Source organism: Rhamphochromis sp. 'chilingali' (assembly GCF_963969265.1).
Source record: "Rhamphochromis sp. 'chilingali' genome assembly, chromosome: 2".
NCBI lineage: Eukaryota > Metazoa > Chordata > Actinopteri > Cichliformes > Cichlidae > Rhamphochromis > Rhamphochromis sp. 'chilingali'.
The window spans coordinates 18,762,927-18,789,449 of NC_137930.1; the positions used below are offsets into that span (position 1 = coordinate 18,762,927).

At 41.3% G+C, this 26,523-nt stretch overlaps 2 protein-coding genes across 2 annotated transcripts in view; one reads left to right on the top strand and one right to left on the bottom strand.

Annotated features, from left to right (window-relative positions):
- The window catches only part of loxhd1a (lipoxygenase homology PLAT domains 1a), a gene marked incomplete at its 5' end in the record, with an annotated part of 36,133 nt that extends 26,211 nt beyond the window's left edge, over nucleotides 1-9,922 (top strand). The window contains 11 exons of the mRNA XM_080864727.1: nucleotides 17-143; nucleotides 262-470; nucleotides 601-786; nucleotides 2,091-2,218; nucleotides 2,331-2,448; nucleotides 3,915-4,092; nucleotides 6,221-6,406; nucleotides 6,519-6,689; nucleotides 6,784-6,916; nucleotides 8,105-8,260; nucleotides 8,376-9,922. Of these exons, the coding sequence (XP_080720853.1) occupies nucleotides 17-143; nucleotides 262-470; nucleotides 601-786; nucleotides 2,091-2,218; nucleotides 2,331-2,448; nucleotides 3,915-4,092; nucleotides 6,221-6,406; nucleotides 6,519-6,689; nucleotides 6,784-6,916; nucleotides 8,105-8,260; nucleotides 8,376-8,856 (2,073 nt within the window). The 3' untranslated portion in view covers nucleotides 8,857-9,922. The remainder of the gene's footprint in view (nucleotides 1-16; nucleotides 144-261; nucleotides 471-600; nucleotides 787-2,090; nucleotides 2,219-2,330; nucleotides 2,449-3,914; nucleotides 4,093-6,220; nucleotides 6,407-6,518; nucleotides 6,690-6,783; nucleotides 6,917-8,104; nucleotides 8,261-8,375) is intronic.
- A 1,109-nt stretch (nucleotides 9,923-11,031) lies between these two features.
- On the bottom strand, nucleotides 11,032-24,943 carry ark2ca (arkadia (RNF111) C-terminal like ring finger ubiquitin ligase 2Ca). The gene is made up of 8 exons (XM_080870502.1): nucleotides 24,766-24,943; nucleotides 17,748-18,048; nucleotides 17,534-17,659; nucleotides 17,261-17,390; nucleotides 17,072-17,176; nucleotides 16,746-16,841; nucleotides 16,546-16,646; nucleotides 11,032-14,980 (listed from the first exon to the last, which is right to left on the bottom strand). The coding sequence occupies exons 1-8, from the start codon at nucleotides 24,824-24,826 to the stop codon at nucleotides 14,863-14,865; spliced, it is 1,038 nt and encodes a 345-aa protein (XP_080726628.1). The 5' UTR covers nucleotides 24,827-24,943; the 3' UTR covers nucleotides 11,032-14,862.
- Nucleotides 24,944-26,523: the final 1,580 nt, after the last annotated feature.

Below are 26,523 nucleotides of genomic sequence, written 5' to 3' on the forward strand. Positions count from 1 at the left end.
CGTTCTGTTTTCTCAGGGTTATGAAGGAGTTCGAGAGAGCTCGGCCAGTGAAAAGAAGAACTTGGCTCTAATGCAGAAAAGCGTCGACAATAACATGAACAAGAAGAACAAGAAGAAGAAAGAAGAAAAAATTGATCTTCCAAGTAAGAAAACTCAAGTCTCTTCTGCACTGCTAGTTCACCTGATGCTCTCTCATGTGTTTGTTGTTAATCCCTTGAATGCATCAAATGAACGAATAGTTGCTCGGCCCTTTCTATGCAGTCATACCTTATCACATCACCATCTACACTGGACTGGAGAGGGATGCGAGCACCACCAGCAGGGCTTATGTCATCATTATCGGGGCTAATCACACCCAGACAGATAGGTTGTGGTTGGACCTGCAAGACGGGAGGAAGGGCTTTGAGGCCGGCTCTCTGGAGAGCTTCGAGTCCCACGGTTCAGATGTGGGGGAGATCAAAAAGGTTGAGGTGAGTGACAGGTGAATTTGTTTCACTGAAGATTTTGCACTAACATAGCTTCTCACACACACACACACTGAAACACACAGAAAAAATACACCCACGTTCCTGGCAGTGATTGTTTCTCTCCTTCCTGCAGCTCGGCCATGATGGGGCCACTCCAGAGAGCTGCTGGCTGGTTGATGAACTATGTGTTGCTGTGCCAACCAAAGGGGTCAAATATATATTTGCTTGCAAGTGCTGGCTGGCCAAAGATCGAGGAGATGGGTTGACTGCTAGAGTATTCAGTGTGCTGGACTCAGAAGCCATTTCTATCTCCCATAAGGTCTGTAAATGTAGACGTGTTATTGAAAGCAAAGCCATGTTGCAGGCAACATACATACATCATGGTGTTACTGAGTTAAATTAAGACAAGAGAATAATTTAGAAAGTACAAAGTAGTAAACTTACCATAGTACATGTATAATAATATATAATAAGCTGTCCACAAGAGGACATCATTTCCACTGATTTCAAGACATGAAAACACCTCACATTGCACAGAGGTTTTTGCAAGCTGAGGCTCTACTAAGCAGGAGGGTTATCATTAGTGACTGTCAGAGCCGTGATTCAGGATAAAACGAAAAGCAACAGCATGACAACAGTGTCTCAGGCAGCTGAAGGGAGACTGTGATAAAGAACAGGAGGAAGATCAAGGCCCTCCATGGGGTCTGCCATCAACAGACTGAAGAAGTGGAAATTAAGAAATCCTTTCAGTGTCTAGAGAAAGCTGGCCTAAAGGACAGCACAGATGGTGATCACGGCAGCACAGGAGCAGGACCTAAGCATTAGCTCCATAGAGACAAAACCTAGTGGCTAGGATGGTGTAGATGAACACCTGTGTGGCATATAGAGAAGTCCACAAGTCCTGATGGGAGACACCTCCAGAGGTAGTTGAGAGCAACATGGCGAAGGTCCTATGGGACTTTGACTGTCACACAGGCGCAGCTTCTGGCCAACCAGCCAGACATCATGGTGGTTGACACGCACAGAAGACAGCAGTTGATGTGAAAATCCTAGCAACATCAGGATTTGTGTTTGCCAAACTGGACTCTAACCAGGGGTGGGCAACTCCAGGCCTCGAGTGCCGGTATCCTGCAGGTTTTAGATCTCATCCTGTATACACACACTTGAATTAAATGATTAGTTAATTACCAGGCCTCTGGAGAACTTCACGACATGTTGAGGAGGTCATTTAGCCATTTAAATCAGCTGTGTTGGATCAAGGACACATCTAAAACCTGCAGGACATCGGCACTCGAGGCCTGGAGTTGCCTACAACTACTCTAAACCATCAGCATCCATCTACACGATGGTTTAGCTCCTTTATATTTCACTGGTGCACAGAACAGGAATTCTTAGCCCAGATATTCACAACTGTTGCTACACTGGAAGCCCCAAAATATTGGCTGTCACCTCCCTTTTCATGGCATAGCTATTAAATAACCAATGTCTGCATTTGTGTTTATTTTATCACTGTTTACAACCTTAAAATGACTGAATTAATTCGTATGTGCTCGTCCAGTGAAGCTGTAGATGTACTTGTGGGAGGATAGTATTGTTTGATGTCTGATAATCTTTCCATGTTAGATTATCTATGAGGTGACAGTGGTAACCGGAGATGTGCAGAATGCGGGAACAGACACCCAGATCTTCATGACTGTTTTTGGGGCCAACGGCAGTACAGAGGAGATGCTGCTGCAGAAGAATGAGGACAGGTAGCATCAATGATTTCTATTTTCATTCATGTATCTAACTGTAAAATAAAGAGAGGACCAATTCATACTCAAGATTCTAAACTTTGTGCTTTGATGTGGTGGTGAACAAAAGGTTTGAGCGAGGTCAAGAGGACACCTTTAACATGGAGATCGATGACGTTGCCCCACTGAGAAAAATGCGACTCCGGATAGATGGATCAGGCAGTCGGCCCGACTGGTTTCTTGACAAGGTCGGCTCACCAGGCACACAGATACAATGCAGTCATTTAGAAGATGTTTATTTGGTAAAAAGGGTTTAGAAAAAACCCCCAGGAACAGCTAGAGCAAAAGGGAACGTGTGCAGATTGAGCTCTTTAGTAATATCATGCATAGAATTTTTTGTTCTTGCCGAGGCCTAATTTGTTATAAAGAAGAAACTGCAGATCTCAACCATAAAACATAAAACCAGCAACATAAAAAGCAGAAGAGTAATCGCTATCTCATTCCAAGATCAATAGTACAAAGCACTCACAGGCTTGTGTTTTTTTTATCCTGGCACCACATGCTGTAGGTCACAGGATCATTCAATCTATTAAATGGCACAGACAAACACACACACACACACACACACACACACACACACACACACACACACACACACACACACACACACACACACACACACACACACACACACACACACATCTACCCCTGCCTGCAGGAGAACGGTCAATGATTCAACCACACACAAAGACACAGGCAACAACACACACAGAGCAGGGCCCAGAACTCCTGGAGTGAGCATATTGACCCATTTTATTCTCCGTGCCGCTGTTGCTTGAATCACGGACACGCTCTCTCTTACAGTACGCACACGCTACAAATGAGCACCGTGTTTGGCCTCGAGAGAGAAATCATTTCATCTTATATATAAATTAATTTACAGAATACTAGTGCAACATATTGGAATTGACTGCCTCAGTACTGAAAGATTTTTTTAAATGATTCTGTGAGGATGATATCACTTCCCACCACTAAATTTAGTGTGAAGTCTCAGGCTAAAGGTTTTGATGAAGTAGAACACATTTCCTATGCAAATGTCTTCTCTACTAAATGCACCATGCCTGTAGGGCGGCAGAGCAGTCAGAAACAATACAAAGCCCTGTCCATCCGTGCCCGAGTCTCAGCCGCTGTGAACATCTCCTTGACTTGACCCTGAACAGAGCCTTGTGTGTTCAGCATCACAAGCAGATATGCTGCCTTTATGGACAGGTCGTCGCCTTGAAACTGACACAATGGTGCACCAGGTGGACTGCCAGCATAGTAATCTGTCCAGATAAATACGCAGAAGGGAGAGCTAATAGATGTCTGGCTGATTCTTGGCCTAACAGAGAAGATTTTTCCTGTTATTAGAAACTCGAAACCTTCAGAGAGGCAGGATTAGTGTACCTGCTGGTAACACAGTAGTCATCCAGCCATAATATGACACAGCATTCAATACACTAGTACTGTGGTTCAAGTAATAGCAATATCAATCATAAATGAATGCATTACTACTGATGATGCCCTGAACTTTCATCTGCAGGTTGATATTTATACTCCTGTTGTAATACATCACACCACAGCAGCATTTATTACTGTTAAATCTTACCTTTAATAATTATAATGCAATCTTCCAAACGCTTTGCTAATTTATAAGCTAATTCTGTGCATTCAGGTGATCATGCGTAACCTGACCACGGAGGAGGTGTCTGTGTTTACCTATGAAGGGTGGCTGTCCAGGACACATGGACCCAAGAGGACACTGATCTGTGAGATGGCAGCTTTGGTGGACGAGGAGGTGATGGTGGAGGTCACTACCTACATTGTCCAGGTCAAGACAAGTGACGTCGCAGGTAGGTTCTCAACCCAGCTCTGTGGTCCCATTCGAAATATGCAGTACTTGTCCAAACATACATGGAAATCTTCAAGGTGTCCTTTTATGTTTGAATGAGTCATAGATCAATGTTAAATGATTCAAACAAACAAACAAACAAAACCTTCCTCTGAAATTTCAAGTATAATCAGGTCAAGCATAATGACTGGACTGCCCAGTGTCCAAAGAAAAACTTTGAAAGCTCTTCATAAATTCAGGAAAAGTATTTTTCAAAGTGCTTTTGAAAAATACAGGAAAGTCTGACTCTTTGGAAGCAAAATATGAAGATATGAGGGACAACTTTGATGAGGGAAGGGATTTTGCACATATGCTAGATAATTATTTGAAAATTTGTCTGTGTTTAATATGAGAACCCATCATTGCAACAGGATATATGTGACAGAAGAAATGAAAAGCATAAAAGCTTCTTTCAGACACTGTTTTTTAAACTAGTTACAGGTTGCCAATATTTGTTGTGGCCATTTTAAGATTCATATTGTTTGATCTGAACATGTTTAGGGGCTTGACGATATCAAATGATTACTTATTCACAAGCAAATAGGTAAGATTAGAAACATGAAGCACATTTTTTCTATAAGAGTCCCAATACCCAGTTTTGATTGCACATATCTTAATGTGTCAACATAAAACCAAATAATAACTGAAATGTTGAGGTCTGAGCTGTGGGGTCAGTGAGGGCACTCTAAGTATACTTAACAGGCCTATGAGCATTCCCTGTCCATTCGGCCTTTATTCTCTGGGTTCAGGGGTGCTGAGACTGAGCAGAGTAGACATCCTCTTTCATCAGGAACATCCTCCAGCTCTTCCCGGGGGATCCTGAAGGACTCTGTGGTCAGCGGACACATTTAATTTGTCAAGCGTTTCCTGGATCACATCCTCATCATCTGTTTTTCGGACCACTTTCAAAGGATACACCAGAGAGTATTCTGCATTTGAGCACCTGTGAGTGGCTCTATACTGTGAACATCCTGTGAAACCCTCCCCATCAAAGCCAAACGAGCTGCTGCCTGGAAGAGACTAATTACTGTATGACTGCCATCCCGTGTTTTCAGTCACTACCCAAAGATCAATGCAGAGTTAGAGCCTCATTTTGCCTGCCCTTGTGCAGGGGTTTGTTGTTTTCCTAGGCAAAGGCAAAGGTGGAATAATTCATGGCTGAATCCCTCGTGGCAATTAAAGAGATCCTCTTCAGAAGCCCTCCACACCGCTGCTCCATCTTTTCTTCACCCTGGATTCTCATCTAGCTCAGTTGCTCTGCTGATCAATACGATCAGAATGGCAAGAAGTCTGAGCCGACTTCAAAGGGCTGCTCTCTGCCACTGTCAGTTACTGGAAGCTGACATGTAGCCTTGCACCGCCACTAAGGCTCTGGGAGGAAAAAATGAGCAAGGCTGATAGATGCAAACACACCCACAAACAACATCACATAGGCAGAGCTGTTCCTATGCACGTATACTATAAAGAGGTACTGAAGATCAAGTGTGTCCATTAGAATATATGTCACATAAGTTACATATGTTACATATAACTTTAAAAATATCCAGATCTCAAATATTGCCAGCGTGATAATTTCTTATTACAACTGCTGGATTGTTAAATGATCAACATTCTTGCCTACTCTACAGAAGCGAGTTTAAGCAAGGACACTGAAAACATGCTGCAGGCTGAGTGAGGTTTCACTCAGGATCTAACCGACTGTGATAAAATAATAAAGCACAGGGGGATTATAGATGCGCTGTATGAGTCAGAGAACCCAGCTCTCACTGCTCCCCAGTTTACTTTTCAGGTGGTGATTTGCTATTGCTGTACAGCCTTTTTACTGCCATACAACTCTTTGATATAGCTTAATTGCTTTGCACGTATATAATTAGAGCTAGCTCGAGTGACAGTAAATCATTTTTATTATAGTTAATTGCATTCAGTGACCATGTAGACTGGGAAGCTGTGACTTTATAGACTAAAATCCAAGCAAAGTTCTGTCCATGGTTCCACCCATGTTTATTTAAAAGTGTAACCAAACCAAGAAAAATCCCTTATTATTGTCGAGGATTTTTTTTTCTAAATAGTAAACTGCTGCATCTCTTCAGGGGCAGGCACTGATGCCAACGTGTGGATCATTATTTTTGGAGAGAACGGGGACACAGGAACACTGGCGCTGAAAGAGTGCAACAAGTCCAACAAGTTTGAACGCAAGCAGGTGGACACGTTTCGCTTCCCAGAAATCCTCAGCATGGGAGACCTCTCCAAAGTACGAGTCTGGCACGATAACACAGGTCAGCTGCTCTAACTGGCACGGTGAACAGCTTAGACTGAGCTCAACTGTTCTTAGAATGAAAAGTTTGAAAGCACTGCACACTGGTATTTTTTGCATCTCGTTACATGCAGGTATTGCTCCAGGCTGGCACTTGGAGTATATTGACGTGAAGGACGAGATCATGGACAAAACATTTCGTTTCCCCTGTGACCGCTGGCTTGCCAAGAACGATGATGATGGACAGATAATGAGAGAGCTGGCCTGTGCTAACAATGACTACTTGGACCTCAATGAAAAGACCAGTAAGGCTAGCACCTCACAGCATTCAATTATCCCCCCTTGTAGTTTAGTGCAACAACATTTTACTGTAACTGAGTCTCCTTTTCTCTATGACAGAGTATGAAATTTGTATCACAACTGGAGACGCAGCTGAAACCAAGGAAAATGCCTGGATTGTACTTGAAGGGAGAAAGGGTCGATCAAAAGAATTTGTAATGGAGAACTCCTCAAAGAAGAAGAGGTTCTTGCGGTAGGTACTTGCTGCAAGATTAACTCAGTCACCGGCAGCTTGTTTGCATGAAAAAGAAATGTGCTTTCTTTCCCTCTGCATCTCTCTCTCTGCCCTCATGATGATTATCCAAAATACTTAAGACCAGACCAGCACCGCACTCTGATGTCATGACTACACTCCATCCTGTTAAAGATTAATTCTGACACAGAACAAACTGGCAGTGATGTGAATTTCAATTAAGGCAAAGCAATTTAAGGGAATAGCTACTAGGGCTGGGCCATATCATACCGTTCACGGTAATACCGGTATAATGTTGGGCAATGACAAGAAAATGAAATATCGCGATAGAATGTGGGTAAAACGCGCATGCGCAGTGCCTTTGTTTTCATACGCACATGGCGAAAAAGGCACGGCGGCGACGGAGAATGACATGGGCGAAAGCGGATCGTTGAATGAAAAGGATGAACCATAATTGGTTTGTAAAAATGCTGCAACTTCAGTGGTGTGGAACTGGTTTAGCTTTCGTCCGTCAGATACACAACAAAGCACTATTTTTGGTAGAGCGTGCTAGCGGGCCGTGGTTATTACCGTGTTTTTTGGAAAATACGGCACACTTAAAATCAATCCTTTGATTTTTCTGAAAATCGACACTGCCTCTTATAATACCGAGTGCCTTATGTTTGGATTCTGGTTGTGTTTACTGACTGATGTTTTAGTACGACTTTGCTAAGCTACAAACCTGCACCACTTGATGGATTGTCGGAGCATTACGTCTATCGTAGGGAACAGCCTCGTGGAGTGATACGTACTGTGCTTCAACATAATATTACCGTATTGCGTGTGTATAAGCTCTTTTTAAGTTTTGTGGATATTATACATGGTTATGCTGAGGATATGTTGGCCAATTTCCACTGGAAATGCCTTTTTGGTTAAACTGTCAGCAAGGAATTTGCATTTGCACTGTTACATTTTTATATAACTTTAATGCAAAAAACAGCTGCTTGTTTAAGTGAAAATACATTGATGGGGTTTTTTGCACTAATACAATTGTGGAGTTGTAAAGTATTTTGTCTAGTGTCAATTATATCGTCAGTTATATCGTTATCGCAAATTTTCAAATGTATATCGTGAGAAATATTTTTGGTCATATTGCCCTGCTCTAATAGCTACTTTCACCAACGAATCCATGTTCCTCTCTCTTTTTAGGGGAAATGTTGACAGGTTTGAATTTTCATCCAAGAACTTGGGTGATATTGCTGGCATCTGTCTGGGCCATACACCCAAGGATGGAAAGAAAGTAAAGGGGGAGGTTTACTGGCACGTGGAGGAGGTTGTTGTGACCGAAAGAGAACTGGGAAACAAGTAAGGCAGCTGCTTCCCCACTGTAGCCATTCATTTATTTTCCACCATCAAACAATTTCTTGATATTCTCAAATGGTTAGACTATATTCCTTCTGCTCTGCTCCATTATCTCCAGGTACATTTTCAAATGCAATTCCCTCATTCCTCTTTCTCCTAAGAGGGACGATTTCATCACCGTTGAGTGCACAAAGACCATCGAGAGCTTTGCAAGCAAAGCTCGAAGCCTGGTACCTGTCAAATATGAGATCATCGTCATCACAGGTGATGAAAAGGGTGCAGGAACCGATGCCAATGTTTTCATTACTCTCTATGGCTCCAATGGAGATTCGGGTTGCAGGCAACTGCGTCAGAAGTTTCGTAACCTTTTTGAACGTGGGCAAACAGACCGTTTCTCTGTGGAAATGCTGGACATGGGGGAGTTGCAGAAAGTCCGGGTAGAACACGACAACTCCGGTCTCAGCCCTGGCTGGCTCCTCGATCGTGTGGAAGTCACCAACACAGCCAATGGTGTTACCACTATCTTTCTCTGTGGGAAATGGCTGGACTCTAAGAAGGCAGATGGAAAGATCTCCAGGGCCATCTACCCAAAATACTAAAAAACCCTACAGCTCAAGCATGTCCTCTTATGTTTAAAAGTAATGACCAAAGAGATTCTCCTTCTAGCAAGTTTTATATCTCAGGAACTGAGACATTAAAAAAAACATGTCATGATGATGTCTAATGTGGTCAGGAAAAAGGAAAGTGCCAATCTTTTTAAATATCAGGGATTCTTTGCATTGTTTTGTTGTAATACAGATTTTATAAAATGAACAAATGAATAAATAAATCCAATTTGTTTATAACACCCAGTTTTCAGCTTCACTTCTGACTTGCTGGTAGGTCTAAACTTTACCTTCAAGTCTGGTTAAGCAGAAATATACACTCATTGGGCACTTCATTAGTTATACTTTGCTATTACAGTCGTCTCCTTTTGCCTTCAGAGCTGCCTTAAACACAGCAAACAAAATGCTGGAAATATTCCTCAGAGATTTTGATCCATATTGACCTGATTGCATTACACAGTTGTTGCAAATATTCAGTTCCACAAACTTGCAAAGATGCTATATTGGACTGAGATCCGGTGACTGTGGAGACAATTTATGTGCAGTGAATTCATTCAACAAATCAAGAAACCAGTTTGAGTTGATTTGAGCTTTGTGACCTGTCGCACTATCATGCTGGAAGGAGACTGGTACACTGTGGTCATAAAGGGATGGGCACGGTCAGCATCAATACTCAGGTAGGCTGTGGTGTTAAAATGATGCTCAGTTGATACTGAGGGTCCCAACATGTGCCAAGAAAATCTCCTCCACACTATTACACCATCACCAGTATCAGCCTGAATCACTGATACAACGCAGGATAGATCCATGCTTTCATGTTGTTTACACAAAATTCTGACCCTAGCATCTGAATTTCTGCAGCAAAAACTGAGTCTCAACAGACCAGGCAATGATTTTCCAATCTTCTGTTGTTCAGTTTTGATGATCCTATGCAAATTGTGGAGAATGATATTTAGACATTACATTAAACAGGTAAATAAATGACTCAAATGGGACATTCAAATATGTCAAAGTGATCGTTAAGAAGTAATTGTGTATGAATTTTATATTTATAACTTTTTCCTTGGCCCAAAACAATTGTTTTAATGTCTAGTCAACAATACAGGGACACACAGAGATTCCATGATTTCTTCGGGTTTTTGAATTACAATCTAACCGCTACATGTCAGTAGATTGCAGAAATCAGTCAACTGAGTTCTTTTGTCCCTGATTCAAGTGTATAATCCTAGATACGGTGGCCAAAGGAAAAACATGTTGTAGTCAGTCAAGAGAGACCATAAACATTAAATTTAGACTGTTCCCCATGGTGACATGGTCAGTCGGCAAGTTTCTATTAATGTTTGGACCAGATCCGGAAAGAGTTTTTCCCTATTTGTGAAAAGCTGTCAGTCTTCTGTTTGCCTTAGCTGTCAATGCCCAGTAAGAAGCACCTATCTCTATTTTCAAGTCCAATATGTGTCACTGAGTCAGAGAAGCTCATGTCTGAACAATGACAGCCATACTAAGGTGAGTTGTTGAGGACATACAGAACATTAGGCGGCACTATAGTTTTTGCTGCTGGTAGCCTCTGTTAGCTTCTGTGAAACAGTCTTTGAAGTGGATGTAGCTTTGCTGAACTCTGACGCTCTGAGTGAATAACCTCTTATAAGGTGTGAGAATGTAATCAAGTGTGAATTTTTAGGAATTTTAGGATACTTTAGCCTAACGTTAGCTAGCATAATGTTAGCTTAAAACCAGCTGCTGTTGTTGTTAGCTTTTGTCAGCTAGCTGGAGATAGAAAGATAACAGTCTAATCTTCTGACAATAAGTAACTGGAATAATATTAGGAATAAATGAGGATGTTTATACACATTTTTGTGTTTTAGAGTCCTGACTTCAGTTCAGCAGATAAGACTTGAGGTGAGGAGGAAGAGGATGACTTTATATCCAGATGCTGTTGCCTCTTTTCTTTGTGTTTTCACTTCTTTGGTAAAGGAGATCCCATCAAAGCTGACATGTGGGTGATCTCTAGCCACATACGTAAAACGCTATAAATTTATAAGTACAATATCTTTTTTTTTCTCTATAAAACAACCTGATGACCTGACTTCACCTTTAACTAAGGATGAAGTACAAAACTGCTGCATTTTGAGGGGTTAAAAAAAAAGACAAAAGAAAAAATAGGTTCACTTCCATTTTACCAAGTTTATTACAAAAAGAGCACATATAAAAGGATAATATACAAGCCATGAAATAAAATAAAAATTAAAAACAGAACAGTTTGGGTTTAGCAATGCAACCTTTGAGATCATTATCATCATTATTAGTAGTAGTAATAATAAATAAAGTACAAAATTCCACCAAATGTAAATCTAACATTTACCCATAACAGGCTCATCCACTTCATCATCAACACGCTCAAAACCATTTTAATGCGCTATTGCTTTAATATTAATGATAAATAGTTCTATTTTCAGATAAAATATCCTATTTTGAAAAAACATTGCGCAGTCACAGCTAAACAGCAGGTTTTCATACAAGGATGGCGGCAGCCCTTTCACTGGCACTTTTTGGGATAGTTTCTCTTCACTTGTTGGTTTTTGTCAGATTCAAGCAGCAACAAAATTTATAATTTTTTTTCTGTTATATTCTTTGTATATATTTTCACCATATACTATGAAACCATTGCGACTACACTGAAACCTGAGAAAACATGCATTTGTTTTTTGTTCTTTAGAAAAGGTTGTGCTTTAAATCCTTGCCTTCCTTTTTTAGACTGTGAAAGCAAACAGAGAGAGAGTCGGAGAGGAGGGACGGACGGTAAAATCAAACGGAGACGGAAAGAAGAGGAGAAAACAGAATGGAGAAGTACATCGAAAGGACCGCTGTAAAGCCCACGGTGAAACATGCCTCTTTATAGTCAGAGCTATTTCCACAGCAATGCAGTGCTTCGGTACTACAAACCGGCAGCTAGTTTTTGGACAGCTTGACTTGGATTGATTGATTATAATGGCTTTAGTCAAATGTTGTCTCAGCTCCTTCGTTTTCCATTCACTTAATTAACTAAGCAACCAGTAAGGCATGGTGGATGGACTGATTGTTGTTCATGGTTTCCGTTATATGGAAATATCCCCTAACACTTAAAGCGAGGCACTTGTTATGCTTAAATCTACAAAGCATTTCGGGGAAAAAAACAACAACATAAGAAACCAACGAACAGAGAAACACTAGAGAGATGACAACTGAAGAGATAACACAAAGAGTTAAAACAAAGGAACATGTTTCATTAAGACCCTTAGTGCATTGTGTGAGAAGCAGAGCATAAAAAAATAAAAGCCAGTTCATTTAAATAATCTAAAATATTTTTTTTGCCAGTGAGAGGGTTCCCATTTTAAACAAGTTAGTGCAAAAGAAAGAAAAAAAAAAAAGAAAAAAATTGTCACAAACCAAAACCAATTCACTTGCAGTTTGTTCACTACATCACAGCATGGGGGATTGGAGAGATTGCATTGAATGGAATGTAACCAAGATCCACAGCACCACATGAAAGAGAAAAAGAGACATAGAAGACAGGAAGAGAGAGAGAGAAAGAGAGAGAACGGGCTCAGTAGCTCAGCCTTGGTCAGTAAACGCACAGCCAGCTTGTGGAGATCAAACAGCAAAACTTTTTTTCCTCTTTTTTTTTACTTTTAGTGTTCCGAAAAAGTACAACTGCATGCAAAGCATTCCCATTTAAAACAATGCAACCAAAAAACATGAGGTATCCATTTTTTAATAGCCTTTTCATGTTATATTTGTAAATAAATAAATTATGATTCAGTCAACCCAACTCCAGAAAAAGAAAAAAAAAACTATATAAAATTAAATACATACCCACAGTATCTACAGTTAGTAATAAATTATGATTGTTAAATACTTAAGGCATCTCAACTGACAACACCCTGTGTAAACTATGACAACTTTCATCACGGATGACTCCACTACAGGAGGAGGCAGTGTCAACACTGGCAGTGCACAAGACAGGAAGAAGTAAGCCTTGTTAATTGAGTCTCTGGGCCAAGTGTTACCCTTGTTATATGCTATCACAGTGCAGAGAGGACAATGAGGGTCCTAAAGGCGTCCTGTAACACACGCGCACACACACACACACACACAGCTCTGTGGAACTGAAGTGACAAGCTGACACAAAGGGTAAAAAAAAAAGAGAGAAGAAATGGTGATAGAGAGAGAGTGTGTTTTAACAGCCTGAATGCTTTCCTGCTGTCCTGTCGTCTCGTGTCTGTGTGCACTGTGAGAGGGAGGCTGCCTCCGTCGCACCACGTTTCTACATGTTCTAGCAAATACAGCATAGCAACCAGCATAGCAACCACGAGGGGAGGTCTGTCACACAAATATAACACAAGATCAATACGCAAGCTCCTCTCCCAGCTCAAAACACTGCATGAATCCGTACCTATATATAAACCAAACGCGATGCCGAGGAGAAACTTTTGTTGCTATAACTATCGTCACATGTGCTTGTTCTTTAGGCAATAAGGTAAACATCAAAAAACAGGATCCCAAGGTCGCCACCAAAGGGAACCGGATGACACGCGCTACAAGTCAGGGGAGCAAACCACTGACTTTTTAAAAATTATTATTATTATTATTAATATTTGTTAGTGTTCAGAAGATAGTCACAGCTCAGATTAACTAAGTCATGCACAGGCGTCTCTGTACCTTTTAAAAGTGAAGAAACGCTACCACAGCCAACAGCCCCAAACCCAAAAAATGAAACATGCAATCTTCCTTTTTTGTTTTTTAGTGTGCACTGTTCTGCCACTGGCCTAGTGCCAGATGGAAATGCAGGTACAAGGGCAGCTAAATCCTCCCACCTCGCTCTGCAGTGCATGATAGCGTCTGTTGTTCATCCCTTTTCAGGTTTTTTTGTGTTTTTTCTTTTTGTTTCTTTTGGTTTTGTGTTGTATAAGCACTCCAGTTGCCGTGTTCTTCACCTAACACGTTTGTGTGAGACGCAGTCTCTTGAAGTGACACATGGCATGGGCAGTGGACATAAAACCTGTGCGGAGATTCAAGCTACACTGTGACATAATGCATTTTGGTGAAAACACTATTATTTTTTGTCTTCTTCTTCTTTTTCAATTTCAAACACAAAAACATCGCAGTCACTGGGTTTTCCCTGACAGTGAATGAGACCTAATCACATCACACCATCTGCACATGACACCAGCCCAAGGTAAACGCACAACTGTACTGCGAAATGTCAAAAGCTGCATGAGAGAATTAAAACACCCAGCTAGCTGGTGCTTGGCCTCGAGGAGGTCGCACCAGATCTCACTTATTGGTTACTGCTACTCTACTACGACCACAAATGATCTTTAGGTAAACATGGCATCAGAGCATTTAGATTCTGTTAAGCTTTCTTGCGTGGCAGAATATTCATTTTGATTGTGTTTAAAAAGAGAGAAATATATATTTGTGTGTGTGTGTGTGTGTGTGTGTGTGTGTGTGTGTGTGTAAAAAGAGAGCAAGAGAGAGAGATTGAAGAGAAGAGAGAAAAGTAGCCAGCTAGGTCTGGGGTTATGTGTTTTCTAGTCTCAGGACATTAAGTCATGGCTTTGAGGACATGCTACACAGCCCCAGGCTACCTACAGTACAACACCACAACAGCAACAACAACCCCACGTAAGACCAGCAAGCTACAAGTAAACCCTGTGTATATGAGTATGTGTTTGTTAGTGTGTCTTTTGCTTCCAGAGGGATGTGCTTCTATATAAAGAGAGTCCTTTGCGGCCTCTCCGTGCAGTTAGTTTTCCTGGCTTGGCTCAGTAAAGCGTGACTCAGAAGGGTGGTGATGTCACATGAAGTCTGGAGACATTTGGCAAAGCACCCGACGGGAAGGAGGAGGTCGAGGGAGGTGGGGTGGGGTAGGGTAAGGTGGGGGAGGCTGGTGAGCCGGGGGTGGAAGAAAGCAAGAATCGCACCACGAGGGCGACTGAATCACGAGAGTGTCGAATCTCATCAGCTGTCGGGGTTCAGCTGTGTTTCGATGTCAACTCGACAGATTGGACACTTTCTGCTGGTGGCCAGCCATTGGTCCACGCAGCCCTGGTGGAAGAGGTGCATGCAGGGCAGCCTCCTGCAGGATAGGAAGAGAGACAAACTTTAGGGTCAGTGTGGATTCACATGACTGTGTGTTACTTTTCCAGTGCATACAGTTGTGAGCTTAAAAAGACCCTCGGGGAGTTAATTCTGTTCATTCAGGCATGTAGAGACAACTTTTGTTGTTGAGTAGTCAGTCCCAAATGCCTCTCAGACAGCTGAGACTCTTATGTTGCAAACCGATCCTCTCGCCTCACCCAGGGGGACAGTTCTTGTTACCTAAAAATTCCCTCCCAACCACTGTTTCAAATGCATGTGCGTAATGGAACAGAACATTTTAGGGATTATAATTCCAGCATTTGAAAAGCAGGTTGTTGCCATGCTTCTGCCTCTGCATAGAGGCTACTTTTGGCAGCACCATTTTCACAAGGGGTCACTGCAGCAGGTAGTTCTGCATGTTTGATCAGTTTTATGGTGGATGCCTTTCCTGATGCAACACTAAAGGGGATTTTTGTCTCCATGTGAAAATACAACTATCAAAAAAAAAATGTAACTAAATTTTGGTATGTGGGTGGCTTGAGATTGGACTATTTCTTAGCCATGATCAGCAGCTTCCTAGAGTCTCAGCTATTTGTCTGGCAACAGCTCATAGCAGAGGCTCATTTATGCACACATGTGGTACAGGACTGGAAAGATTCTCATGAATGATTTGCTCAGAAGGTCAGCAGAAACACAATGGGAAGAAGTAAATACTTGGTATTTGTCAGAAATTCTTACTATATATTACATAGACAGTGGATGAAATGATGATTTGAAATGACTGCATTTCATGAAATGACTGATATTGGATTTATTATATTTACTTTTACAGGCCCATGCTCATGTTCTGACTATTAGTCCTTTATTGCCAGGAAGCCTGATGACATTATATCACATATACCATAGTTTTTAAGTATCAATTAGATGTTGCTGTCCTTGAATCAAAATAATATACATTTTAAGGTGTTATAGCTCTGTAAAAGCTAAAAAATAGTCCACTTTAGCTTGTTGGTAGGTGGTTAAGTAGCATCAGGGACCTAAGATGTACCTGTGTGCAACGTTTGGCTGCTGTGCTACAGACTGCACAGGAGGAGTTTGCAGACAATACACAGAGATGTGGTGTATCATATCATGATTATCAGTAAACCTGACAATAAGTCAGGTAAAGTGATATTTATTATAAAGTGGAAAACAAAAATCAGACAAAAATGTTAGAAGGCAACGCTGATAATGGTAATGGTACAGTAATTCCTGTAGTCGTGCCTCTTTTATCTCTTGCAATTGCTTGATGTCTCACTCAGGCAATTAGTTTATCAGTCTTTCAATGATGTCATATTGTCTACGATAATAGAAAAGGAAGTCCGGCTTCCATCTCGTCTTCCCCATCAGTCCCTGCTGTCTAGACCCATCCTGCAATGCATCTCTGAGCTAAGCTCATCATCTGCAGCCTGCAGCATCATGTTTCCCATCAAATCAATTTGGTATAGATTTTCCCATTTAACTCACTCAGAATAAGTGCACTTCTCTTTTTTATGATTTCTGGGTCTACAAAGTAATTATTACCTGACATCTTCTCCGTCCTCCAGCATGGACAAACATATGGTACATTTTTCATCAACATCTGTTTCCTCCTCCTCCCCAATCTTCAACTGCAGGGGCTTTCTCTGTTCGTGGGTCACATTACAGAGAGACAGAAATGTAGGGTCAAAAAAAAGGGGGAAAAAAAGCAAACGTTCAACAGATTTTTGTCTCATCTGCCATACCTTCTTGTATTTGTGTGGAAAAGTAAATCTCTCTATGGTTGTCTGAACAGCTCCTCTGCTAACGCTCCCCAGTCGATCCTCCAGCTGCAGCAGCTCCTGCAGGAACAGCCCAGTTAATAAAATGAACCAGAATGCTAAAAAGAGAAAAAGCTACTACATGGACAACAAATGGTTTGGTTCACTGCTGTTTTCATGGTCAGGAAAGAATGAAAAAAATCTGCGTATGAAGCTCATACTGATTAAAAGCTAGAGAACAGTTAGTACATATAACTTAAAGTGACACCGTGGGAAGGTGCAGAGTTTGATAGATGGACAGTCAGATTTACCTCATAGCTTTCTCGCACAGCAGTGGCGTGCCTCGAAGGATTTAAACTTTGCAGCGCCAACAGGTGAAGCTGGGGGTATGGGTAGTTTCTGATTTCATGCACAACCTACAACAAAATCCTTCATTATATTACAGCAGGAATATAGACTATCAAGCTATCCAAGGCCACCTGAGGAAGTGACCAACATACCACTTGTGCAGAGGATGTGTTCCTGGGAAAGTGATGCATTCGAGGGGAGGCCAGGTAATGCTGATAGTGCTGCGGAAGCTGCTGGAGCTGGTACTGATGGTGAGGGAGGCCAGCATCTACGCTGAGATCCCTGCAGAAAGAGAGGAACGTGGCTAAATTAACATAGCCCATGCCAGGCAATGTGGCAGACAGACAGATGGGTGGAAAGATAAAAAAAGACGGGATCATTTCTCAACTCTGCAGGATTCTCGTTAATCCCCAACGGTGACTCACCAGTCGGTGCCTTCGGCCAGGTACCGCGGTTGTTGTGTCATTGGCTGAGGAACATGGAGGGGCGGGGAGTACTCGTAGCCCGAACGCAGTCTGTGAGGGTTCAGGGGAATACGCTCCTGGGCTCTTCTGTAATTAGATAGAGATTTGATTTAAAAATATCTCGGTTTTTTGTTTGTTTTTTTAGTTGTGTTTGTATGGATGTAAGGGTCACTACCTGGAGTGTGGGAGGATCCTGCGATGCTGCGCTTCGAGGAGCTGCTGCTGGATGAGGTATTGCTGGTGTAAGGCCTGAGGTAGGAATGAAGGCCCCGGCACATCCTGAAACTGAGGGGGTCCGGGCAGGGCAGTGAGGGGTGGATGGTGCGTCGGGGGCAGGTGGGTGGCCAGGCCTGTCTGCGGGGGCTGGCTGGCATGTCCTAGAGGAAACTCAGCTGAGATGGGCGCCTGGGGAGCACCCAGGTGAAAGTGTCGGCAGGAGGTAGCATGGCTGTGTTGATGCCTGGTGAAGTGCGCTCCTATTGGGAATAAATGCGAGGGATCAAAACGGAGCTGCGATCACTTTCACTGAAACTTACACGACAAGGAGACGAACCAACAGCACTTTCGCACACACTCGTAAAAAAGACACAAACACATTTAAAAACCAACCACGCAGAGAGGAACGTGACACAGGAAGAGACAAGACAGACAAAACAGCAGATGGACGACGCAGACATGGAGAACCCTGTGGAGCACCAACTAAACCCACAGACGGATTTCACTCAATGGTCTGCGTCTCCACTTGCCATGTGCAGCCAACAGGAAAGACGCATCCTCACTAACTGGGGGTCTAGGGTATTTCCAAAACGAATCCCAGCAAAACCAATAGTTTCAAACTCTGTTATTTTTATTGCGTTTGCTGTTTGAAGGAACATATTAAACTGAGGCTTTCTCAACAAAAGAGTCAGATAACAGTAATGCACCATAGCCATCAAGAAAGTCTGAAAAGTTTATGGGCTTTCATTTTTGTCTTCTCTCCACCCTTCCTATTAAGCAGAGAAGATGGGAGGTTGTGTGCTAGTCCCACTGAGTCACCTTGGTGTTGCACTTGCACAAAACAATCAATACAAATTACTCAGAGCTCACAGAAATGAATGCTGGAAGCAAGCTGAGAGTATTACTCCTTTAACTTCCAATTAAAGCTTCTCTAAATTTCCTCTGGAGAGGAAAGCAGACAGCGGGGTCTGGAGGACAGTGTATACGTAAATATGTCAGTATTGTGTCTTTGCATGTCCCGTGAATAAGAACTGCCCATTTAAACTGTTTACTCATAATCTTTCAAACAATAACATGAAGCCACATTGTAGATTTGGCTCTTTGTTAATGGTCTATGACATACTTAATATTTCCTGACAAGTTTAATTAACAGTAGCTGGTTCACTGAGTTGAGATCTAATTTAAAATTTAACAAGTGTGTAACATTTCTCAACGGCAGAAAAGGAAATATTGCTTTTACTTCACTGTTTTTTTAAGACGTAGCAAATCAATTAAGGAGAGTTAGATGTGCAGGGAAGTGGTTATGATTTGATAAAGTTCTGTGCAGATGAAACAAACGCATTTCCCAAAATGCTCTGTTTTTTGTTGCTGAAACGACATATTTCTCTGGCTTTGCTTTGTTGGATATAGCCTCGGGACATGGAAAGCCAGTGAACCCAGAGAGCCATGGGCAAAGAGAAAAACAGCATTTGGCTGAGGAAGTAGAGCAGAAATGGCAGACTGGTGGCTTGGATTGGTTAAAGGCTGTGCATCAGTTTTGCATGAAGCCTGTGACCCGGCAAAGCTGGACTGTTGTGTGGAGTTCAGGGTAAATATCAGATTATTTGTGTCTGGGAGCTTTTCACAGCATGAACTGCTGGCATTAATATTTGACGTACTGCAGAGCTGCCAGCAGCAGCAGCCCTGATGTTTCCACCGTTACATCTGAGGCTTTGTCTTTGACTCACAGACAGAAACACACACACACACACACACCCTTCCACCTATCCTCTCCCCTCAGCTGCTGCACAGGCGGCCCCTCCCCCACAGCATGGCTGCAGCATGGTGTCCCACAGTGAGTGACAGCCAGCAAGCCCCACCCACCTGCGACTGCAGCAGTCTGACATGGAACCTCAACTCTTTTCTTTCTCTCTCCCTCCACTCCTCCTGAAGTCACTGCAGCTTTACATCACACCTCCTCTCTAACACACTCCTGTCCTCTGCCTGTCTCACTGGTCTCCCATTAGGCAGAAACCATCCCCACACCTGCTGAGGTCGCCAAATATAACACTCACCATCAGAAGGTGAGGATTAATGAGGCAAAATCAGTGCATGTGTTGTACAGCTGCACTTGGTGAAGAAAAAAAAATCCAGCATAACATGCACATGCTTGGAAAACCATTGTGCTGACCTTGCTTTTCGTGGTTTTGTATCAGTGCAGCCGCACATGCAGTGCAGCTGCTGGAATATTTAGAAGTCAGCTGCAGAGCACACATGGCTGTGCCTCGGACACACCTTTAGCCTTTTTCAGACACTGCGCGCAGATGTAAGGTTCACGCAGCTGAGTCAAGTGTTAAAATGGAAGAAAAGCGTCCCACTTGGACACTTTTCAAAGAAGCATCTAATGCCACATTTAAAGAGAAACACAACAGATGTCTAAAAAACTGAAGATTTGATGAAAATGAAAAGTCATTACACAGCTGGCTGATGTGCATAGCCAGCATGTAAAGAGAAATGAGTTACTACTAACAACAAAAATGTGACTTCTTTTATTTCATTTGCACTCATTACTCAGAGTTTAACACATTATCTGTGCTTGAGAAACAACGTTAGCCTAACTGGGTTTAGTTATGCTGCTGTCACCAGCTAGAAAGGCAACATGAATATAAATGTGTCATGGTCCGTTGTGCTAATAAAGAAAAACACCAGCTGAGGACCTGACAGCATACCACAGAGACACGAGTTTAAATGCAGACTGAGCAGCCACCATTTAATTATTGAACCTCTGTATTGTCTTTGCGGTACCCATTTGGAGACTGCAAAAAGGAATAGCTAGACATTTAGGACTGTCTACTTGTTCACTTTGTGCTGGAGGTCAAGTCTATATTGCTCTTATAGCTGAGTACTGATGTTAAAGGCTAGAGCCAGGAGGCAGCAAACTCAATATGTAGGCAAAACTCACCAATTAATAGGTAGTCATTATCTCTTATCTAGTGGATAGTACTTTTACACTTTTCAGTTAAAACATGTCGATGAATGATTGACAGATGTGCTGGAAGGTAGTTTTTGTCTTTGTAAGACAAAGCCACTTGGTGGCTTTTGTTCAAGGCATCTTGCTAAGGTACAAGGTAAGGTAGCAGTACTGATTTTGTGATGAAGAGAAAAAAATGACTATCCTATTTTTCTTTCCTGTTTTTGTTGTTGTGTTTTATATACACTCAGTTTGAATTGTAAGCTATACTTTTTAGGACAGGGGCCAAAAAGATGGGAAAACCCAGCTAGTAAAATGCCTGAAACCTCTTCTAAAAAACAGTATTGATTCCAATTGGGTAAACTGAAAATAGATCAATTTTGTAATTGGGTTTAAAAAGAGAGTCTTTTAGATGCAACTATGTTGAGCGTTTCACCAGTGTTTTTTTTTTTTTTTTCAAAGTAAAACACAATCTCCATAATCTTCCACTATCACTGGGTTATATAATCACCAGTTCAGTGTTGTTTAAAAGATTAAGGGAATTCTAAGAATTCTCTGTATTCAGGGGGGAAAGCTGAAAACCAACACTGAACGGCAGTGCTCTTCAGCGCCATTTCAGTTCTGTGGTGGAAATCTGTGAAGTGGACTAAACAACTTCTCAAAACCACTGTGAAAAACAAACAAATTATACATAAATATAATTCAGAAGAATGGCACCATTCCTGATGATATGCGCATACATTAGTGAGCAATATTATGAGTAACTTCACAAATCTTGATGGTGCTTTCACAAATCTGTGAAATCGCCATTAATGCTGAACAATTTCATATGTACAGGTATCGGATCAGATGACTTCTTTTTTGGAAAGCCTTTGCTTTTTTTTCAGCAAGACCGTGCAAAACAACATTCCTCACGAATTACAGCAGTATGGCTCTGTACAGAGTGAGTCCAGGGGCTAAACAGGTCAGAGCCATCACCCAGTATCAACATTCTAGATAATGCGAACCAAAGATAAATAAATAACATGTATATAACAAAGGGGGCTCTGAAGTGTTGAGCTGCTGAAATCTTACATGAAAACATGTTTCTTTCAAATCTACAGCAACCGGTCTGCCATAGTTTCCAAGCCCTTGAAGAGTGTTGTTAGAAGAGCTGATGCAACTCTGTGGTAAACATGCCCCTGTCGCAACTTATTTGAAAGATTTTGCTGGCATCAAATTCAAAACAAGAACTTATGTTTTCCATAAAGAAAAGGAAAAAGGCCTGAATAATCCTTAAATTCTATTTTGTGCTTCATTAATTCACTTTTATTTTATTTTTTAAATATAGGGTTTAACGTGCTTGCAAATTATATTGTTTTATTTTCATTTTATATAGCATGCCAGCTTTTTTTAAATTTTTTATTATTAAACACTTGTATTTTTATTTACTATTTAACTCCTTTTGAGTGTTTTTTTGCAATATACTTCTATTAACTATATTTAAAAATATATATATTACACATACCATGATTTCACCCATATTGCTCACAATGTTAACACCAATGATTGGCTGTGAGAGAGGCTGTGTTTTGGTCTATAGATAGTGTATGGATTTGGACGGAATGACAGCCTGTATGTAACAGGAAATGTCAGTGTCGAGGTTTCAATATCAAACATGCCTTTGCATTTTAAAAATGGAAAGAAAATGTGCTTGCCCCTACTCCAAAGTAAGCAGTGTGGCAACCTGAAGAAACTCTGTCAAAGACAGCTGAGAAATGAGAGCACATATAGAGTGAGGGGACCGTCTCAGTGACAGCACAGTGTGGAGGGAGGAGGGGGAGGAACACATGGAAATCAGCAAAAAGCACACTGAAGGTTAGGAAGAAAACTACAGTCTTTATTGGAAAAATATTAGTATGTGTGGCACTGTGTGATAATAGTAATAATAAGAGTAAGAGACTCTACATAAGCATAATAAGCATAATAATAATAATCCCATGCAAATAAAGACCAAAGGCAAGGCCTGACCATGCTCTCTGTAGGGTTAACAGAACAGAAGCAGCATCCAATGAGTAGATGTGTATGCTTACAGCACATTTCAGTACAGCAGGGACATCTCTTCACAAAGATTACATTGGAATCTGCTGTTCAATGTGGAAAAACAAAAGTATAAAATGACCATGCATTAGGATCTAATACAAGAACATAAGGCAGAAAAACCACAACCAAAGAATAAAAAAGACATTTTGATTCTAAAAAAGGAGATCTACAGCAGTGCAGGATATACACATCCCTGTAAAATGGATAGCATTCTGGAGGTGCTGGAGGTAAGATTTGAGAGGGAGTGGTAGTGGTGGTGGGGCGCTGCAAAAATGGCAAAATGGGTTTAGATTCACATCTCTCCAATTTATTGTGAAGTCCGCTCAGCTAGCAGGGACAAATGCTTTGACACATGGATAGGATTATGACCAGCAACCATTAACAGGTGCAGTGGACCTTCAAATGTGGGGAAAAAAAACATAACGTCGCCAAAAACAAAATGACTTAAGCGCTGCATGCCAATTAGTGATTATCAGGATAACAAGATTATTAGTAATAGCAATTGTAAAGTGCTCCTTTGACAACAAAAAGACGGTACAATGCACCTTTGTGAGGAGAGTAATCAACGAGTTCGATCAAGCCTGGCTGTAATCGAATCGGGGAGGGGAGGATCAAAATGTATCCACTTTACAGAAATTTACAGCAGAATGTAGTCTATCCACACTGAATGGGAGAATCACAATGACAGTCTGTAGTAAAGTCTAACGCTACAATGGGTTATTCACTAAAGAGCAACATGACAGTTTAAATTAAGACAAACTGTTTTCTACAGAGAGTGTTATTCTTTAGTCTGTTACACAGAAGGATACGGTATGAGTGGGAACTCTGTTTTAATGCCAATGTCGTCTTCAGATGGAAAGAGGAAATGAGGAAGAAGGGGTTCACAATACAGCTAGATGCAGAGAACAGGCAGAGGCTACGGCAGACAGCAGCAGATGATCGTTAGCTACACAATGGAGGGGGACAAAGGTCTGAGAAATGCGGAATGTAGAGCCAGCCTCGATACTATGGAACAGGAAAAAAGAACACAAATAAAAGCACAATGAAATCATTGGTGCTACTGCATGTAGTTTTAACAATGCACGACAAATTACTATTATTATTACATAATCAACACAGAGAGCCCTGCTGCAGTGGAGGATGATGTTATTGTTGTTATGCCCTATTAAACGGATTTTATGCTGTTTCACTACTGGAGCACCTGCAGCGAAATTTGCAGGGAATTTTTTTTATTATTATTTTTATTAGAGGTTTGACGGGGACATGCTCCAAAAATGTTAAAGCCTATTCGCATTAAAAACCAGTCATATGCTTATACTAATTTACACCGATTAGCCTAATGCTGTCTTTCAGTGGAAGAACCATCCAGTTAAAGTAACTCGCAGAAATGAGATTTTTTTTAAAGGATGCACTTTGGATTCAGAGGTCTACCCTAGCTTGGCTAAATTCATAATTTAAGAAACCCCTGTGGAGGTTGTAAGCTAAATAAAGCTGGGCTGGTATTAATCTGCCGTTGTTGTCCGGGCTGTAGTAGCTAGCGGCGACGGCACACACATAAACAAGGCGAAGGGATAAATAGATAAACCAGACAGAAGCGCGCTAGCCGCCGAGGGTAAAAAAGAAAAAAATGAAAAGGGGAAAAGAAAAGCTGCCGCTTGACAGCTGAAGTCCTTTTAGTGCGGTTTACAGGCCCGAAACACAACGTCTTCGTCGGCATTTGAGGGCTCACGTCTTCGGTCGCTTCATTAGCGGTCTCGGTTCGGCTACAGCTAGCAAGAAGGCTAATATAATTTCGGTATCGCTCGCTGTTACGTTGGCTCGCTTTTAGCTAGCAGGTGTCAGCTCTGTTTACATCATCTGTGGATATTTAAGACAAGTAATGAAGAAGTATTATTTCGGGGTTAGCGTTAGAAAAAAAAAAGAGAGAACATAAAGCTCCTCATACCTCTGTTTCTAACTGAGCCGAAGACGGGGAGAACCAGATATCCGACATGCACTAAAACCATCCTGGGTCCTTCTTTGTTTTGTGCGCAGCCAGTAAGACAGATGGTCCATGGAAATGATCCTCTTCAGTCACCAGCACATTCAAACAGACTGCGCTGCCTGCACACACACACAGACCCCTGTAGCCAATCAGTGGAGCCTTCCGAGCAGGACCCTCCGGATTTGACAGCGGGATCCGCCAATAGGATCAGTGCCTGGGCGGAGATATCCTTCCCATCCGCACGCACAGTGCGGGGTACTTTCGTGGCTGGAACATTTAGATCTGATGGTACCTTATGGCTATAGTTTATCACGGAGCCTGAAATAAACGGAACTTTACCTCACCAGGCTTTACTCAAGTATTTTTTTATGAAAGTTTTGACTTCTGCTTCACTGCATTTATTTGACAGCTTTGGTGACTAATTGCAAATATTTTTCTATTTTGGTCTTCCTTGCCCCCCTCTCCCCTTTTAAAATAGGTTCAAGTTTTCATTACACTATGTTTTCGTTACACTTTTAAAATTGATGTGATACTACAGATAAATACTATACTGGCACAGTTAACAACACCAGTATTACCCAATATATGTATAAATTACAAAAACAGCAGCTGTATCCACAACAATAGTAATCAGCAGTTGCCCCAACTTGTCCCGATTATGCCTTTATATCAGGCATTTTCAATGCAGGACTTGAGATGATTCTGCTATATACATTACCTTCTTTACACGTAAGGCATAAATGTTGCATTGCAATGTAGTAGATTTATCATTTATTTAGTACATTTACATTTTTAAGTTCAAAGTTGCTTTCATGTATTGCAGATAGGGTATACTGAACTGAACAATGCAGGGATTTATATGAGATATGCCCTGAAAAGTATGAAAAGGTTTCTATTCAAAGGATCTAAGAGGATGGCAAGATAGGTGTCAGTGATACTCATAATAAGGAAAATCATATGTACATGGACCATGGGTAAAATAACATTTGAGAGTACAAATGTGATTATATTTAACACTCTGAAGGGTCTTTTCAGTAGCGTTACTCTTGATGCTTCAGGTATAGTTGGCTTAAAAGGGAAGAGAAAATAGCATTATGAAAATTACACTGGATTCAGTACCATACATGTATTGCTGGACTCATAATGGGCAGCTTGCAAAAAATTGATAAGGCAGACACAGTTGTTTGTTTGTTTTTCACTTGCACTTTTCAAACCTTGTCAAAGCCTCTTGCCTATATTACCCAAAAAGCTTAGCAGGTGGCAGTTCATTTAAAGAATCATTCAAAGTTAAGTCAGTAAAAGTGAGAACTTCCAGGGCTGAAAAATTGAGTAAATTTAAAACTGCAAACACCATTAGCTTCAATATGGTACCTTCTTGTAAAAAGAAAAACAAACAAACAAACAACTTACTTTATTGTCCAATTTCATCACATCTGCTTTCAGTGAAATCATGAAAAATGTCAGTCTTCATCAACGCTGAAACAAGTACTGATGGCAGAGAGGAAGGATGTAACTTGCTTTAACAATTAAGGGCCAACAAGGGTGATTTGTGACAGCCAAATATTCACTGCCTGACAAGAAAAACAGCACAGGTTGTCTTACACAAAAGTGAAACAAAAGGTATTTACTGTTTTTGCTTTTTAGATTGGATTGAAGTGTTGTGATTGGTTGGGCCTAACCCTACCTATAGGGCAGCCAATGGTTATGCATATGCAACTG